This window comes from Balaenoptera physalus, assembly GCF_965194825.1.
Source record: "Balaenoptera physalus genome assembly, chromosome: 11".
NCBI classification, from domain to species: domain Eukaryota; kingdom Metazoa; phylum Chordata; class Mammalia; order Artiodactyla; family Balaenopteridae; genus Balaenoptera; species Balaenoptera physalus.
Window position 1 is genome coordinate 33,463,842 of NC_138896.1, and position 18,884 is coordinate 33,482,725.

At 51.9% G+C, this 18,884-nt stretch overlaps 1 protein-coding gene across 16 annotated transcripts in view; it reads left to right on the forward strand.

Moving 5' to 3' along the window:
- TRERF1 (transcriptional regulating factor 1) overlaps positions 1-18,884 on the forward strand; it is a 195,559-nt gene that overhangs the window by 162,722 nt on the left and 13,953 nt on the right. For 11 of the 16 annotated variants that reach the window (XM_082414715.1, XM_082414720.1, XM_082414716.1 and 8 more), the window contains 8 exons: positions 136-438; positions 3,863-4,250; positions 5,441-5,507; positions 6,552-6,691; positions 6,826-6,929; positions 8,440-8,515; positions 16,208-16,296; positions 18,328-18,441. In XM_082414715.1, the coding sequence (XP_082270841.1) occupies positions 136-438; positions 3,863-4,250; positions 5,441-5,507; positions 6,552-6,691; positions 6,826-6,929; positions 8,440-8,515; positions 16,208-16,296; positions 18,328-18,441 (1,281 nt within the window). The remainder of the gene's footprint in view (positions 1-135; positions 439-3,862; positions 4,251-5,440; positions 5,508-6,551; positions 6,692-6,825; positions 6,930-8,439; positions 8,516-16,207; positions 16,297-18,327; positions 18,442-18,884) is intronic. The other 5 variants (XM_082414709.1, XM_082414710.1, XM_082414712.1 and 2 more) reach the window with 4 other exon arrangements.

Here is an 18,884-nt window from a genome sequence, read left to right on the forward strand (position 1 = left end):
GAAACCACCCTGCAGCGGTTCTCTGTCACCCACGCATGATGTCCAGGAACATTTCAGGAAGAGCAAAGTGCATCCCCCACCCCCCCCATGAGAGCTGCTCTCAGCCCAGGATCAAAGCCTTTATTGTCTGTGTAGGAGGAAGGAGAGAAGGCCCCGGCGCCTCCGCCTCAGCCGCCACTGCCGCCTCCGCCTCCGCCACCACCGCAGCTCCCACCCGAGGCGGAAAGCCTCACGCCTATGGTCATGCCCGTGTCTGTCCCTGTCAAGCTTCTCCCGCCCAAGCCCAGCTCTCAGGGCTTCGCCAACAGCGTCGCTGCCGCCCCCTCAGCCAGAGACAAGCCAGCCAGCTCGATGTCGGACGACGAGATGCCCGTGCTCGTGAGGATGACCCTCTCTCCCCCACACTCACCCCAAGGGGCTGCCCCCCACCCGCCTGCTGTGAGTTGCTGCTCTGCCCTGCCTGCCTGGGGTGGGGACATCCCTTTGCTTTCTTGGAGATGGGGACAGCTCTGCCAGGGCCACTGGCCTGAGCTCAGACGTGGCTTGGCCTCTCCGCGCTGAGCCCCCCGCGGCCACCTTGGGAATCCCATCCGTGTCCGCACTGCGTGCCACCCAGTAAACACCTGGCACTCTACCAGGCTAATGGTCTGGGTTAGATTCTGAGAGACCCGAAGATGTTCCTAGATTAAACAGAGGTGATAACTCAGCTGGTGATCACAGTTATTAAAATATGGAAGTACTGTCCCAGATAATAAATAGCTACTGCCCAGGGTCCTGGCCCCTCCCCCAGGATCTCCAGACCTCCCCAAATCCAGCAACCAAAGAGGCAACCCCTGGCACAGCAGGTCCTCCAGGCAGTAGCGCTGGCATCCATTCTAATGGTCAGTCAGCCTTACCAGATGCTTAATATTTTCAGTATCACTCCTGTGTAAATAAATACCCTCAGAGGACCGGATTCATTAAGATTCCCAAAGTAATTCCCCTGAGACACCCGACCCCCAGTCTCAAGAAAGCAAAGAGATTTGTGTTTCTTATTCACTGTTCTTCTCTTTCTCAAGTTCCGAGTGCTTCACCCAAGCAGCTTAGCTTGGCTCTGGGACAGAGATCTCTCTCACTCTCCTTCCCTCTCTCTCCCTCGCTCTCTCTCTCTGTCTCTGTCTCTCTCTCTCCCTCTCCCCCTCTCTCCCTCCCTCCTCCCCTCCCCTGGGGAGTCTGTAACCCATGTGATTCACTACATCAGATTTGTCCCCTTCCCACAGAGTAGTGTGCTGAGTCACATTTGTCCTCACAGAATAGGTGGCTGCTGGGATTCCAGGAGGCACGAGTGGGGTTGGGCCAGAATAGGGATAGGCAGGATAATTAAGAGAACTAGAAAAATCCAGAAAGAGCTTTTTTGGTTTTCTATGTAATATCAGGGCTCAGAAGAGGAAAGACAGATGGAGAACCTCTGGAGGTAAGGATTCTCATCAGCTGGCAGGTCTTGGGGGCCAGCAACAGGCAGAGAGATGAAATGACACAGCCAAGCCCCCTCTTTGCCCAGGGAAGTTCCTCATTTGGCGGGAGGGATGCTGTTTCTACCCTTTGGAAACTCTCAGCCTGAAGCTGGAGAAAGTAAGGTTGTAGTCACACAGGGGTCAGAGCCCCAGGCAGCAGCCCCGCCCAAATTCAAGATAGAGCAAGGCAGCAATGCCCTGCGTGTGGCTGGTGGGGAATACACCTGGGGAGCTAAGGTCATTAGGGACTGGGATGAGGCAAGGGAAGTTTGATGTGAGTTTGCTTAGAAGATCATCACGAGGGGAGTTCCAAGTAGGGTTCTGAAGGCAGAGGTGAACTTGGTTTTGTGGGAAGGGTGAGAGAGATACTGTGAGGAGATAAGCCGAAATGGAAGCATGTAGGTAGGACTTGAGTTAAGTGTGAGCAAGGTCCTGACACTTAATATAAAGAAATCAAAATGTCCAAGTAGGAGCCCTGTGTTTTAGTTCCCACTCTGCTCCTAGCCATCTGGGATGCAGACAGCCGAGACCCTTCCCCTCTCAGAACTTCAGTTTCTCCCTGATCTGGGGTTGGGGGGCAGGGGTGGTGTTGGCCTCCTCAGTGACTGTCACCTCTCTGGGGAGCTTTTAAAACCTCTCACCGCTTGGCCCTGTCTCCAGCTTGGCTGGAACTCTGTAAATGCTTCCTCCCAAGTGACATCCAGGTCTGATATTCCGGGGGCCTTCCCTGGCCCAGGGTCTCAGAGCCTTGCCTGGAGGATTGGAAAGTCCCAGTTTAGAGCTGTTGTAACAGAACCCAGAGGCTCAAGTAGAGAATGCCCGAAAGGGACCTTTGGCCCTGTGGTCAGAGGTCTGGATTCCAGTGCAGGGTTGAAGTCACTCGGGGTCCTCAGGTGACCCCATCAGTTACCCAAGAACCGGGTGTGAAGTGTCAGGATTGCTCCCCAAGTTGGGGGGCACGTGCACCTTCTTCCCATTCCTCAGCCCCCTCTCTCCACCTCAGCCTCAGGTGGTGAGGAGCCCTCTGGTGGGGAAAGAAAGCAGGTTGGGGCTCTCTGACCTAAGGAGAGCCCCCTGGGGGCCTGGAGGACCCCGCTGCCCCTTCCCCTTTCCTCACCTTTCTGCTTCCCTAGACTCCCCTCCTAGGGGCCGGGACGGCACCCCAGAAGCCGATGAAGCTGAGGGAGAGACAGGAGGGGCAGCCTGAAGTGCTGAAGGCAGCAGAAGGGGCCCTGAGGGAGAGGAGCCCACAGCTGAGGGGTGACTGGGGCAGGTCACATGGCCTGGAGGAGGCTGGTCACATGACCATGGCCAACCCTTCCCATCACCCCCTGCTGCCTCCTACTCAGGCGCCACCCTGGGCACAGGGATAGCCAGGGACCACAGCTGTGACAAGCACTGGCCTGCAGGGCCTGGGAGGGGACCACAGACTGCCCAGAACTTTTCTGCAGGTATCCTCACAGCCCCTCCCAACCGCACGGCTGCCGCTCGAGCCACACCCAGCTCTCGGTTTTTCTGGGCTGATGCTGGCACACAACCAAGTCTGTTTGTGTTTGGCTTTGGCATGCCCTGCTTATCTCTTTCCGTGCGTGTGTTTACTTATTAGTATATCTGTATCCATGTGGCAGATCTTCCTTCCAGAAGATGCTTGGTTCTGCTGGAATAAAATAAACTAACACTGCTGACAGGAAACCAACCTATGAGAAGGGTTTGCCACAGATAAGCCACCAGTGCTGGGAGCAGTAATGAGGGGTGGTGAGGGCGGGGCGGTTCACCAGATCCACTTCTAGGAGAGCACATGAGACGGGCCTCAAAGATCCGGGATGGCTCTCCTCAACCCTAAGGTTACCTTGAAGAAGAGCCCAGTGTGGGTCACTGGCCCTGGGAGCCTTGGCCAAGGCCTGACCCCCTCTTCCTGCCCCACAGCCTCTGCCCAGCTTCCCTGAATAGATTCTTCTGTCGCCTTCTCAGAACATGTGTTATCTGTCCCCGATGTCTGTCCCCGGGGAGCAGTGGAGAATTAAAGGGCCCACTCAGCTGGATTCCACTCACCAGATGGGAATGCAGTGATAAGCAATAAAGAATGTGAATTTATTCTTTCTTGCCCACCCACTATTCCTACCACCCCCATCCCTCTCCAGACATGAGGGATTTCCTCCAAAACCAAAGTTTTCTCCCTAATCAAGCCACCAGATCTCGCCTCGTCTGAGGTGGATGTGGCCGTTTCTGAAGGCGGAGGATGCTGGGGTCAGACAAGTGGAAGGGAGGAGGGGTCCCCGTTAGGACAGCAGTCCCGCTTCCCTCAACCTGTGGAAAGGGCCTGTGGGAAAAGCCCAAGTATTTGAATCGGATCATTCTTCCCGTTGTAGGAAATTCCCAAGAAGCCTCAGCCAGGCTTGGCCAAAGCCGAGGAAGCCCTCAAGACCGCGCCGCCGGAGAAGAAGAAGTTCCGGCACCGGCCGGAGCCGCTCTTCATCCCGCCGCCGCCCTCCTACACCCCCAACCTCGCCGCCTCACACTCCGGCGCTACCCTGTACCAGAGCCAGCTGCGCTCCCCGCGCGTCCTGGGCGACCACCTGCTCCTCGACCCCTCCCACGAGCTGCCCCCCTACACGCCCCCGCCCATGCTCAGCCCGGTGCGCCAGGGTTCGGGGCTCTTCAGCAACGTGCTCATCTCCGGCCATGGCGCCGGTGCGCATCCGCAGCTGCCCCTCACGCCCCTGACGCCCACGCCTCGCGTGCTGCTCTGCCGCCCCAGTGAGTCGCCCCTGTCCCCGCCTCCGCAACCTCGGGGGGCGGCACCCCGACTGTGCCGGGTGCTGCCCCAGGAGGCCTCCCATTCTGTCGTCTCGTTTTCCACAGACCTTGGCGGTGGCTCGACTCTGTATACCAGGCAGTGGGCTAGGTGCTAGAAAGAATACTTCTCAGGGGAAACACAGTCTAGCCGCGGAGAGTAACGCGTAGAGCGATAATCAGAGTTTCTTTGGGATAAGGAAAAACAGTTGAAGTGTGCTGTGGATATTTTGGGTGTAAGACACCCAAAATAAATGTACTAAGTAGATGTACAAATGGGATTATATGCAAGGCCACACCTTCACATTTTAGCATGCTGTGTAAAGATCAAGCAGGAGGGCTGCTCTGGTGGCGCAGTGCTTAAGAATCCGCCTGCCAATGCAGGGCACACGGGTTCGAGCCGAGGTCCGGGAAGATCCCACATGCCGCGGAGCGTCTAAGCCCGTGCGCCACAACTACTGAGCCTGTGCTCTAGAGCCTGCGACCCACAACTGCTGAGCCCGTGTGCCACAACTACTGAAGCCCGCGGGCCTAGAGCCTGTGCTCCGCAACAAGAGAAGCCACCGCCTGCGCACTTCATCGAAGAATGGCCCCAGCTCACCGCAACTAGGAAAGCCCGTGCACCACAGGGAAGATCCAATGCAGCTAAAAATAAAAATAAATATATAATAAATTTATTAAAAAAAAAAAAAAAGATCAAGCAGGAGAGGCCTGTAGCCAGGATCTCTTTCTGGAGCAAGAATAGTTTCATAGAAATAAGACAAATTAATAGGGGAATTCCCTAGTGGCCCAGCGCTTAGGACTCCACACTTTCACTGCGGAGGGCCTGAGTTCAATCCCCGGTCGAGGAACTAGGCTCCCACGGGCCCTGTGCACACAGCCAAAAATTATTTTTAAATAATTTTAAAAATAAATAAATAAAAGCTTAGCAGACCAGAGTGGGGCAGCTGGCCACTCCTTACCCTGTGTGAGAAGTGGAGAAATGCTAAGCCACATTGCTCCACATTCCATCCAACTCCTCAGAGACTGCTGGGGTAACTCCGGCATGGGTTGGGTAGGAGAGGGGCCCTGTCATGACTGTTTAGGTAACTGCTCATTTAGTTTCTTCAGTACCCTTCTTTGTTGACCAGTGACCCCTGGTTTTTGTGCTTCAGATAGCATCGATGGCAGCAACGTGACAGTCACCCCAGGGCCTGGAGAGCAGACCGTTGATGTCGAACCGTAAGGAAAAGCCAATTATTCTTTAGAACAGAAGGCTCAGCCTAGAAAAGAGATGGGGAGCTCTGAGAAGTGTAGCTAGTGCTTCTGGCATCAGAGTGGCCACTGGGCAAGAAGTTGTAGAAAATGTAGGATCGTGGTATTTCTCAAGTACTGTTGTTTCCCTGTAACTGCCAGTATTTCAAGGCTTTTTCTAAAGACTAAACACATTAAAAGCAAGGACCCTGTGTTTGGAGAACCAGGCGTCCCCATCTGTGGCTCCATGAGCCAGTTTGGTTGGGGCCACATGCCTTCACATCCCCAGTGACATTGAGACACCTGTCTCAGGGTGCCTATCTCTCCACGAGGCTCCATCCAAATGCCCTTGATCCCCCAACCCCTCCCTAAGATTCTTGGCTGATCCTCCAAGTGGCCTTGTTGAGTACTTGAGTTGGGGGGTATAATGGAAAGGAAAGCTGGTTATTTTCATGGATAAGCACAGAAGAGGCCAGATGGTAGAGTGGTGAGTAGATTGAGTCAGGAATCGGGAAACCTGGTTCCAGCACCGTTTTGTTATTTGATCTTGATCAAGTTAACCTTTCTAAGCTTTAGTTAACTCACCTATTGAGTAGGAATAATTATCACCGCCTTGCTTACATCACAGGTCTTGGTGAGTTTCAGATGGGATCATTTATGTGAAAGTGGTTTGAAAGGGCTAAAAAATGGAATAAGCACTTTGCATTTGTCCCATTGGGTTAAGTGGTACCCTCAGCCGTGCTCTGGGCAGCTGTTCCCTTGGAATTAGGACCCTCCCTCTCCCAGTTATAGGGAGCTTTGAAGCCCCAGGCAGGCTTCTCCCTTGCTCCCCACAGCATCTCTCCCCAATCTTAAAGCTGTTCCTTATCCCAGTGGAAAGGCCATGCCTGGAATCTTCAGATCACACTGTGAGGAAATGCCCCTGCATTCTTCTTGCAGAAGGAACTGGTTTCCTTCTTTTTCAAGTCCCTGACAGTTGCCCTTGGTCTCAAATTGAAGACCACACTGTTGTTTTTCTTCTTGTGATTAAAGACGCATCAACATTGGCTTGAGATTCCAAGCGGAGATCCCAGAACTCCAGGATGTCTCTGCCCTGGCCCAGGACACACACAAGGCCACACTGGTATGGAAGCCCTGGCCAGAGCTGGAAAACCACGACTTCCAGCAAAGAGGTATTGGCAGCACGGGAAGAACTGGGCAGGAAGGGCTGGATTCTCTCCCCGGGGCCTCTGGCTCCAGGATCAGTTTGTCTTCCTGGTGACCCTGAGCTCTCTCTGATGCAGTGGCCTCTCTTTGTTCCCAACAGTGGAGAATCTCCTGAATTTGTGCTGTTCAAGTGCGTTGCCAGGTGGAGGGACCAATTCTGAATTTGCTTTGCACTCTCTCTTCGAGGCCAAAGGTGATGTGATGGTAAGGAACTGTGAAAAGGAGGCTTCCCAGTTCATATGCTTCATGTCGGAATTCTGAAAAGTATTTTACCAAGTTTCTGTGTTGTTTCATGCCCCCCACAACCAACTCTTAAGGTGATGACCAGTTGGTGTGCCTCCCATGTTCCTTATCTCAAAGAGTAGGCCAGGATTTGAAAGCCTGCAGAAAACCTCCAGTTGGATTTCTGTTTACACATCTGTTCCTAAGTAATAATGATGGCAACATCTGTTTTGGGAAACTAGAATTTCTTTTCAGCAGTCTTGTAATTCACATCAGGAAACAGGTCTGCAGTGATGGAAGTAGAAGGCCTTCCCGAAGCAAGACTTGGCCTAAAATAGCCTGTCATACTCTGCTCGTCATTCCTCCCTACCTGGAAATCAGCCACAGTTTGACTTTCATAGAACTGTTTGCTCCCCTAACCAAAGTGAAATGTTCGCTGTGCACCATCTGGTGTCATTCTTCCACTTTTGGCACAGTTCCCTGGCATCCCCAAACCAGAACTTTGGTGCCCTTTTCCCAGAATCAGAGCTGACCATTTGCCTGCTCAACCTGGACCCCTGGCTGGAGCACTTCGTCACTAGCCTCAGCTTCCCCTTTAGTAAATACATGATTCTTATACCAGAGCTAACCTCCTGCTTTTTTGATTTTATGAATGTGAAAGTAAACAAATGTCCCAATACTACCTTCTCATGAGATTACTGATACCCTTCAAGGGTTCTCTAGAACATTGGAGAACTCTCCTTGACCTTTTAAGATCAGTGCTGCAGAGCCGTGCTTCTCAAACTGTTAACGTGCACGCACATCACCTAGGGAGTCTTGTTAAAATGCAGGCTCTTATTCAGCCATTCTGGAGGTGGGGCCCAGGGTGCTGCATTTCTAACCTGCTCCCAGGGGATACCCGTGCTGCTGGCCCATGGGCGACACTTGGAGTAGCAAGATTTGGGATCCCCAAACCATCCACAGCTCAACTCCACCTGCACCACTTTTTTAACAAAGTCAGTGAGGCTGAAGGACGTAGATTTGAAAGGGTTATTTAGCAAGGCTCCCTGGAAGGACAATGTGTAGTACAGTTATTACTAATACAGCTGTTGATGTTCAGTTGTAATGAAACATGTGATTTTTCTGCAAAAAACAGTTCCAAATCACCCACTCATTTCCTCAGAGACTCAGCCTCCAAACAGAGGAGGCTCCACCATATCTCTGAAGCTGGGGCCCTCACCAAGGAAGGAGTGGGGTTTTGGCTGCCACCTGTGTTTTTCTGACAAGACCAGCTGGCTGCAGGCATGGGCGGAGGAGGTATTAGAATGACGAGTCCTGTTGGGTGCTGACCAGAAGGAAGACCCCCAAATCGGGGAGTCTCCTCTGATTTTCCTTCCAGCCCCCCAACCCCGGGCCCTGCAATGCTGGCTTGTTTTCCCTGTTAGGCAGATGGTCTTCTGAGGACACAAGCCCCGTGACTGACTCTTGCCTTTTCTCTCCCATGGGTCTGCAGGCTGCTCTGGAAATGCTGCTGCTGCGGAAGCCAGTCAGGTTAAAATGTCACCCTTTAGCAAATTACCACTATGCCGGTAGGTTGCCCGGAGCCCTGTGCCCCCCTTGCTTCCTGAGAGCGGGCTGTCTGCGTGTTGGTTGTGTCCCCTTTTAATAACAGATAGCACCCGTTCTGTCCTCAGCGCCGCTTGTGCTCTCAAGGCCTCTGGGGCGTAGGTGGTGGGGCAGCTGTGTCCGCTGGCTGGTCTCTATTGGGCATTTGTCTGTCTGGGCTCCTGCCCCTCATGGGTGTGCCAAGAGCTGGGCGACAGGGGACAAGGCCCGCACGTACAGCAGTGAGATCGGTGCACCCGGAGGAAGAGCCACAGAGGGTAGACCACAGAGGCAACAGCACGCAGCGGCCCCTGGGCTTTGGGATCAGTAGACGTGGGTTCACATCTTGCCTGCACCCCGTGGCCTTCTGCAGCCTTGGTTTCCTCACCTGTAAAATGGGGCTCATACTCCATCCCTTGCAGGAGTTTGTGACAATTGGAGAGAGTATATGGAACCCAATGCCTGGCACAGTCTAGTAGCTTTATTATTCATTGGTTGAACAATTAGTGAGCACTTCGTATGTACGGGAAACTGCGCTGAGCACTAAGATGAGGAAGTGACGGTGACAGACGTAGACAGGGTCCTGTCCTGTGCAGTTTGGAGTCTGAGGGGTAGGCAGTTATTAAATGACAGATCACTAATGGCAGGAGAAAGACGTGTACGTGCACATGTATACGTGTGCATACACAGATACATGTACACGTACACATACACGTACATATACATACGAGTCTCTCTTAGGAGGGGGTGGATTGACAATGGCATCACCAATACGAGGGAAGGAGGACACACCTTGGAGAGTTGAATGTAGTGAGAATCGTGAAGAGAGAATGAAACAGGCTGGGGAGCCTGCGGTGACAATGAAGTTGAAGTCAACGTTTGTATTTCCGTTAACTAGTAGCCCTGTCCGTTCTGGGGGTCTCCACGAACCTGCCTGGGTTCTCTGTTTCAGAGAGGGCTGGCTCCTCCAATGCCCCTTGGTTGTTAATCATTTGAAGGTGTCTCTGGTGCCTGGGGGGACCCTGCGTAGATGGGTGCTAAGTACTTCAGTGGCCTTGGGGACCCAGTAAATACCTTTTCCAGTCCTCGGTCCAGGCGGCCAGATGTGGCCTCAGGTGAGGGCTGTTCTGCAGGTTCCGGCGTGTTCTCAGGGGCTCCCTGTGACCCCACCACCGTCTGCCTTGCAGAACGGGCTCCTCTCCCGAGTTGGCCCTCTTGCCTGTCATCACAGGGTGGAAAGGCCTCAGAAGCCACTCACCCGAGCACAGCAAGCCCGGGATGCCTGCCTGTGGATCGCTCCCGGCACACAGGCTGCTGCTGGCACTAGGCAAGCACAGAATGGACACATTGGATAAGAAATCCATCACGTAACCCCGTGGCCTCAAGGAGCCAGTTTCTTAATATTGTCTCCATCATTTCCTGCTTGGTGTCTGCCCCAAGTGTGGGTAGAAGATGTGGGAGTTCTCTCTAATCTGCCATGGAAACAATTCAATCCTCTTAATTCCCAGCGTCATCTGCTGCCCATTAAACCCTGACGGGCCGTCCAGCCTCCTGGAGCCTGGGTCAGGCTTCTCTGCTTAGCGGGGAGACTTCCCTAGCATCTGCTGTGGCTGCCCTCGGCCCCCGGGGTGACTGGGGTGGCCGGCGCCTCTGGGCTGCTCAGCTCCAGCTGTGAGCAGCCTCGTCTGGTCCCCAAATCCCCTCCAGTTCTTCCCAGCATGCCAAGCAGGTATTGTGATCTTTTTAGTGTGTGTCATGACATAAAAAAGATGGGAAAGCTATGGGCTAGAAACCACTTCCACCCCAAACAACACCAAACAACAACCTTAAAATAGTACTAAAAGCTTTGAAACTAGAAGGCCCTAAACTCTGCTAAAATTCATTGATCTTTGGAGGTTGGGGGTTCCTGGGAAATCCTTTGCCCATCCCTTGCACCCTTCCCCTACAAGCAGACCAGGAAGCACTCTTGTTGCTTCCAGAATCCTTTTGACCCTTGGAGACAAGAGAGGTGGGGCTGTCAGGTGTGAAGGGGTGGTGTCCCGTTAGCTGTGTGTCCCCAAGAAAAGCGTGCTCGCCCAGGTCTGCCAGTCATCTGTCTTCTCCAGGAAGTGATCACAGACTGGGCCCCAGAGAATCTTCTAGAATTATGAGCACAAAGGACAAAGGTCACAGATCTCTGAAGTCTGGCCTGACTCCATCCCCTTGGCGGTTCCCTTCCAGACCACAGAGGAGGCCACAGAGTCTACCCCCGTCACGTGTCCCAGCTACCAGCCGCGACCCCCTTCTGCCCTCCTTTTCACTGCCCCACCCTCTGATTGGTTCCGGGTGTCTGTGAATCCCACCCCCGTGGCCCCATCCTGCCTTGGCCTTTGTGCCAAGCCCTGTTGGGTTGCTGTCCAGCAGGACTGTCAGCTCAGGTCCAGCCTCGCCGGGACACTGTCTTCTGAAATCTCCTTTGCTTCCAGCTCTGCGGCTGTGGCCAGTGTCACTCCCGCCCGACTCCAGCCGTGGAATTGCACCCCAGGCTCCCAGTTGTCTAGAGAGAGGTCAGACCTCCCCGGCCTGTGCCCTGGAGGGAAGGTGGCAAGTCTGGGTTCAGGGGTGCAGACTGTGAATTGGGGGGAGACAGAGACAGGAGCCTGTGAAAATCACTTCCCTCCTGACCTGCCCTTCCACCCCATCCCATCCCATCCCATCCCATCCCAAGCAGTTCAGTGAGAAAAAGAAAGAGCGACCAGTGCTGGGGCCCAAGACAGACATCAGTGTAGGTGGGCAGCTTGCCCAGATCTGGGGGCAGCTTGGCAAGCCCAGAAGAGCCCTGTTAAGATCCTCAGAGGAAGGGGGCTGTCGCAGTGGCTCCCAGGCTCTCTAATTCACACCAAGGTGCCCGGTCCAGCCCTCTCTCCGCACCCTCCGCCCATGAGTGGCAGCGGTTGTTTGCAGTGGCTCCCGGTCAGCCGTTGGGTTGGGTGGGGAAGGCTTGAGTGTGGGGCTGTCAGGGTGACAAGGATGCCTGGCTGTGATCAGAGGGCTTCCGGAGTCCTTGGTTTTTCCGTTGAGCCGGTCGTTCCTGCAGATGGGCGTGGAGTGGAGGGGTGTCACACCTGGCCCTGGGAGTCTTGGCAAGGGTTCAGCGGAGGCTACTATGGGCCCCCACCACAGCCCAAGCGCTCACTGGGTCCTGAGCCCTGACCTGACTCCGGAGATGGGAGAGACCTGAAGGGAATATACCCGTTCAGTCGGGGGGAGGCCTGGTCTCTGTCTTGGAAGCTGCCCCAGTTTGGTGAAGAGACAGAATTACGTTCTCCAGAGAATCCTTTGCAAGAAACGCAGCTGTGAAATCATCTCACAGGCATTCTTAGCCCATGTCGCTAGCTGGGGAGTGATCCCCTGAAGGGCAGGAACGGAGTTAATACTCACTCTGCTGGTTTGCCTGACATGGCACTTGTGGAGAAGAGGCTTAGTGGACAAGCTCAGGTTCTGGATTCAGATCAAGGCCTCCCTGCCTTTGGCCTCCGGAGGGAACTTTGGTATTACCCAGTTCTCCTGCACCCCTAAAAAAATTACTCAGCCTTCACCCATCATGGAAAACCTTTCACGGAAATGAAGATCTGGTGTAAAAACAGGTCCTCCTTTTTCTACAATGAACGTGTCTTTCTTATGTAACTGCTATAACAACAGCATCAAGAACAGTTTTTAAAAGCTTGAAAGGAAGACAGAAAGGCCCTCTTTAAAACATACTGTGCCCAAACTTTCTCTCACCCCTCCATGTCTCTTTTTAATTGCCTGCATTCGCTATAGATTGCCCCAAATTTCGCCACCATCCGGAGCCTGTTTCCCAGCAACCGAAGCTCAGAACATTTTTCCTCTGGATACTGTTCCAGCACCAGTTTCCTCCAGTTAATTAGGCTCTTTGTAATTAGCCTTAATCGTCTTGTTAGGGACCCCTGCTGATAATAGCCCACTAGCCAGGAATCCCTAGGGAGAATGGATGAGTGGGCGGGGGAGGGTGTGTCATCAGCCCATCGACCCCAGGGACATGCTGAGTGGACAGCAGGGATCTCAGAGGGGGAGGGCAGGTGAGGAGTTGGGGCAGCCCCCTGCCTCGGTTTTGCATTTTATCCTGGACTTTGTTCAAGAAATAGAATCCAAGGAGAGCTGGCTTAGAAAACCTTGTCCAAGAATGAGGAAAATGCTCCTGCCAGACAGACCCCAGGAGGAGAGACGCTGAGCCTTGTCGGGATTACAGGAGGATTTCGGGGCAGGGAGGAGAAGGCTGCAAGTTACAGGTGGCCCAGAGTAAGGCTGTGGGTGAGCACACACACGACAGGGAACGCTGCAGGGACCGGCAGGCTTCATGAGTGCCCACAGACGTCAGCAGGGGACAGCGTGTGTCCCACGGCTGCAGGCTGATTTGGAATTTGCCGTCCGAGTGGCCAGATCTAAAACATTCTCTGTGCACATACTTAGGACTAAACGCTGCCAGTCACAGCATGACTGTCAGGATCCCCAAGTCACAAAAGAGGAAACTGAGACTCAGAGAAGTAAACTTGCAGGGGCCCCAGAAGGAGTGAGTGGGAGAACCAGGTTCGCAGCCTGTGGTCTCCTGATTAAAGTCACCCCTTTTATCACAGCACAGTGACTTTATTATTTGGGGCAAGCACATTCAGATACTATGTCTATATACCCAGCTTCAGCCTGGGAATTCAGCCCAAGAGCCCAGGAGTGGATTCTCAGTCCTGTGGGCGATCCCATGATCAGGGTGCGGTGAAGATGGAGCGTGAGAACCGATGGGCTTGTCTGGCCCCGCCTCTGCCTCTCAGTTTGTGGGCACCCTTGTTGGACAGACACGCACACATAGCACAGTCACGTGTGCTAAAGTGCAGACCCTAGGACTACGTAGAGGAGCCATCTCTCACCGTCTGAGCACATGCTCCCCACCCCGGCCCTCAGGTGGGGGGCAGCACAGAGAGGAAAGTGCGAGGGTGCAGCCCACTTCCAATCCAGGACTGGTGGTGTGGAGTGGACACTCTGGGATTGGGAAGACTGAAGACCCCATCACAGAGCAGCAGCCCTAAAAACCACCAAAGAGTTGATGGGGAGGAGGCCTCCTTCCCCTGTGAGGCTTGAGGATCCCCCATACCAGATGGTCCAGGAGGTCACTTCACCTTCTGTGGGGTTACAGCTGGAAGGCCATCTGGGGACGTGTAGGGACATACCTCTCACAAGTAGACAGACCTGGGGATTTAACACTACGGTTTGGGCAGTAATCAGATGACAAGCTTGGAGTGGGGTGGAAGAAAGTGTGTCCACCATAGAGGCTGGGTGCTGGCCTGAGAAGGTTGCGTGGCCCTGTGAGTGTCTCATGGGGGCTTAGAGCTGCACTCTGACTTGGGAAACATAGGATCTGGCTGAGGGTGGAAAGGATTCTCATTCATCTAATTGGGGGTTTTCATCAGCAAAATATTCCCTAACTTCCTATGTGAGGTGCAACCCAGAGCTGCACAGACTAGACCTGCATCAGGGCAGCACAGCAACCTCCCTATATGCTTGTCCTGGGGCTCAGCTAGTGTGACATGTCCCCATCATGTTCCTCTTACACCACTGCCTCTCTGATCTCTCTTTGCTGTTTTAATGGATACCTAAAAGGAGCCGTGACTCCTCTTTGGTCTTTCAGTTGTTGGTTCAGCCTTTCTGTTTTGCTCTTTCTGTCTCTGCCTCTGGGCAATGGGAGCAAATGGGAGCTGGGACCCCCAAGCCCTTGAGTGTTGGACAGAAGTTGAGGAATGATGATGCAAGTGCTCCAGAGCTCCAAACCCCACCGACCTGCTCTGCTCACATCCACTCTAGCAAAGCCTCTCCAAACCTCTGGCCCCACTTCTCCCTGTTATGATGGTTTGCGCAACCAGAGATGTCCTGGTCTCCAGAACCTGTGGAAGAGGCTTCCTTCTTCCGAGGGTTAATCAGAAAGCTGCTTTCCTTCTAGAAGTAAAGAGAGAAACTCACAAACCAAAGAAATCAGGTGGTGGCCCTACTTTTATAGAGGCCTGAAGCAGCCCAGCTGTGGAGAGCATATCCTGCATCTGGAGCCAGAGCTCTTGGCTTAAGGACCCATCAGGGAGTCACACAGAGAAGGTGTTTATTTCAGAAATCTGAGCTGACATCACTGAGTCACATATTTTCTCAAGGATCCAAGGCTGTCTGCCTCCTGCCTGCCTGCCAGGCGTGGTTTCACTTGTTTGAGTGATTTGGGCTCAGCCTTTTGAGGGAAGAAGCAATTCAGGTTTTCTTACTTTAGCCCCTCCGTCAACCATAGCAAAATGGAAATCTTGGGCTTGTTCTGGTTGGAAGGAAAAATGCTATAGTTTGGGGGATTACAGCTCTGAAAAGTAGAGGCTTATCAAAAGCCCAGCCATGTACCATCCAAAGAATCAGAGATACAGGGAATTCAAAAAATTAGAATGAGCCTGAGTTTCTGCAAACCAGCCACAGTGATTGAGCCCCCAGAAATAGGACTTGCCTTGGAAATAGGCCAGTACCATTCTCTGTAAACATCTGCATATCCTGCTTTGACATGAATGTCAAGTTCAGCCAGCAAGGCAAGATGCACCAGCCCGGCACTGCAGGGCCTCTTCTTCATTGGTCTGCAGATTTGTCAGGAACCGGTCCCTCTCACCTCCCAGCCTCATCTGCTTTCCCTCTGCTGGAACCCTGTAGTTGAGCCGTACTGGATTACTGCTTATTTCTTGAACACCTCCATTTCCTCATCTGTAAAATGGGTAGCAGTAATACCAACCTTACAGATTGTCTGTAGAACCAAATGACTACTATCTGTGAAGTACTTTAGAGCCTGGCACATAGTAAGCACTTATAAGTATTAGCTTTTTTTCCCCTTGTGTCTTGCATGTAGCAAATACCTAATAAGTATCTGCCGAATGGATGAACGAATGAATGACATGTGTCCTCTCGCTGCTTGCTTCTGACTTTGCACATGCCACTTTCTCTCCCCAGAATTCCCTTCCATCTCCTTCTTGCCTGACTTGCTTCTGTGTCTTTTTAAACCCCGCTCAGGTGTTCTCTCCACCTGGAAGCCTTCCCGGCTGCCCTAACCTGAGTGTGGTGTTCCCACAGTGGGGTTCCCATCGGCACCCGACCCCTCCCTTCATCCTCGTAATCATCACCTTGAATGCAGGGCCTCCTGGTTTTCTCCCCACTAGACTGAGAACATCTTGAGGGTGAAGATTGCTGAATCCAGCACATGTGAGGATCACTTGCTACGTGAATGCTTGCGCTCATCCTAATTACATAAAAACTGTAGCTAAACTCCATTAAGCATTCATGATTTTCCAGTTACTAAGCTAGACACTCTTTGGGCATTACCTTCTTTAACCTTCACAGAAATCTTAAGAGGTGGAGACAATCAGAATTATTCCCATTTGTAGGTAATAAAACTGAGTCTTAGGCTCAATAACTTGCCAAGGTCAAGGCCACGGCTGAGATCTGAACCCAGGTGTCAGGGCTCCTAACCATTACACTGCACTTCCTGTTCAGAAAGGAGTGTGATATGTATTCTATCACATGCTGAACAGTTGTAGTTTGTAACTTAACTAAGTGAACCAGCAACCACAAGTGAGAAGAACTGAGCTGTTTTTTATGAAATGTGTGTTTTGTTGTAGGTTCGGACAAGTGGACCTCCCTAGAAAGAAAACTGTTTAATAAAGCACTAGCCACTTACAACAAAGACTTTATTTTTGTACAGAAGATGGTAAGTATTCTTTTTCCCATTGCTCACTTGAAACCAAATTTGGGAAGTTGTACACCTAAAGATATATAGAATTATTTGGTTACTGGCTTAAGACTCTCACCAAAAGAATGTCTTCCATCTCTTGCTGGTAAAGGATGCTATTTGTTATGGATGGCTTGGCCCTGGTGTTAGGGATGTGGGGGGAGGAGAATATAGATTATTTGGATGTGGCAGTGGGGGGGGAGGGGTATTCTTATCTTAATTAAAATGTGTAATTCACACATTCTGTCAGAATAAATAGACCTGAGGCTTCTGGTTCACAATTTATATAAATTATTTCATGTGTATTTGACAGATCTATAGTGTTTCTGACAGAATTTGGGGAGGGGGGATTGGAGAAGGGAGAATATGAGCCGTCCCCCTAGCAGAGTTTCTGGTGTTGGGACCCTGATCATAAGGACAGTGTTAATAAAAACAATATGTTACAGGGACTTCCCTGGCGGTCCAGTGGTTAAGACTCCGAGCTTCCACTGCAGGGGGCACAGGTTCGATCCCTGGCCAGGGAACTAAGATCCCGAAAGCTGTGTGGTGTGGCCACATAATAATAATAATAATCATAACAACAATAACATGTTACATATATAGCATTTCACAGCAAAGTAGAGCTCTTTAACCAAGATGAAATAGCGCTTTATCCAGCACATAATAAACGTAATAGGCCTTAATTGGCTGAGGGATGGTTTAGGCTAAAAGTTACAGTGATTCAGAGTGTTTCAGCAAACTGATGAATGATGGAGCCATACTGAGTTATTAAGATGCTCAGGTCCACAGAGAACAGGGTCCCAGATGACAGCTGCCACTGGCTCTGGGCTGGGCCTCAGTGTTGTCCCGGGTTCGTGTCTCCTGTCCTTAATCCTGGGCCTTGACTGGATGAGAATCAGAATAGGTGGACTTTTTCTCCAACTTGCCTCCGTCTTCAGATCTGAATTCACACCCGCCTTACTCTGCCCTGGAGGCCACTGGACTCTTTGCTGCCCTCTATCCCAGCAGCTCCCAGGCTCCCATCTCTCCTGGGTCACCTTCCCCGGGACTGGTCTGTCCTCAGCCTCATTCCTTAAAGGCCCCGCACCTTGTTGACTGATGATGGATTCATGTGTCGTGCTCGCCAGGCAATGCAGGATTTAAAACAAGGGTTCTCTGGGACTCTATCCTCCCTCCCTGGGTGATTCAAATGTAGAAATTCATGATATCAGGTGGACGTGGAGGGGCCACCTTTGAGGAGACCAGACTTCTGAAGGTACTCTTTTCATTCTCATTATGCAGGTGGCCATGTTCCTGCCCCCAAGGGGACAGCCAGCCTTTTTATCTACCTCCAGAAAACCCACATTATTGAACCCCACTTTGAGCTTAGAGCACTATGAACTAAACAAAGGAATTTTTTTCTTTTTAAAACACATTTATCTTTGCCCCTTTGGGGGAGAACAGGGCAAGCCTTGTTTTCTGCAAACACTAAGCTCTTGTCATCATAACTTTTGTCTTATATTCCTGTTCGATTACTAAGGAACATTTTTCATAAATAGATTTTGAAGGTCAACAAGTTGGAGAGCCAAATACATTCAAGCATTTGAAAAAGCATGCTGCTTTATGGGTTAAAAAAAGGAATGAGCTCTCTATGGACAAATGTGAAAAAAATCTCCAAGCTATCTTGTGAAAAAAGTCAAGATGCAAAGCAGTACATAGAGTGTGCTACCTTTTGTGAGGCAGAATGGTGGGGAGGAATATATTTTCGTGTTTGTTGGTATATATGTAAAGAAATTCTGGAATGACACCCAAGATATGAATAAGAGGGGCCAGCTGTGTTGCAGGGGTAGGGGGGGAACAGATGGATGGATGGATGGAGAACGGGTGTGGGGAGGAGATTTTTCACCATGTATATGTTTTTATTCAACTGCATAAACCTAATACCTATTACAAACTTAAAATTGCACAAAAGCTTGCTGCTTTGCACCCTGCCCACTGTTGGAGCTGATCTTGAGGTGGCTTTCCCGGCAGGTGAAGTCCAAGACGGTGGCTCAGTGTGTGGAGTACTACTACACGTGGAAAAAAATCATGAGGTTGGGGAGGAAACACCGGACACGGCTCTCGGAAATCATCGACGATTGTGTGGTGAGTGAAGCTGCCCAGGTGCTGCTTATTCAGGCCCTGCTCCTGCCCCACGCCCAGGTCCCTAAGTGGCTGGCACTGGTGGGTGACAGGCCAGTTCCCAGGTGAGATTCAGGCCTTGATTTCCTGGGATAACTCGACAGAGGGAAGGCAGTTTGAGGTTTGACCCGCAGCCCAGTGATCAGTTACGGAGGTGAGGGCTGGCTTGCGTTCCAGGGCAGGTAGGCACCAGGGGAGTTAAACCGTGGTGGTTCCAGCCTTGATGTGGGTGATTTATAAGAGGCACCCCAACATTCTGGGATAGCACTTCCTGATGCTTCCACAGTCACAGATGCTCCTGACCAGAGAACTAACATGCCTTAGAAAGACCTAAGTGCACTCGGATTTTACACAGCTTCTGTGAAGCATGCCCAAGGAGCAACTTTGACCTCTAGATGGCGCCAGGA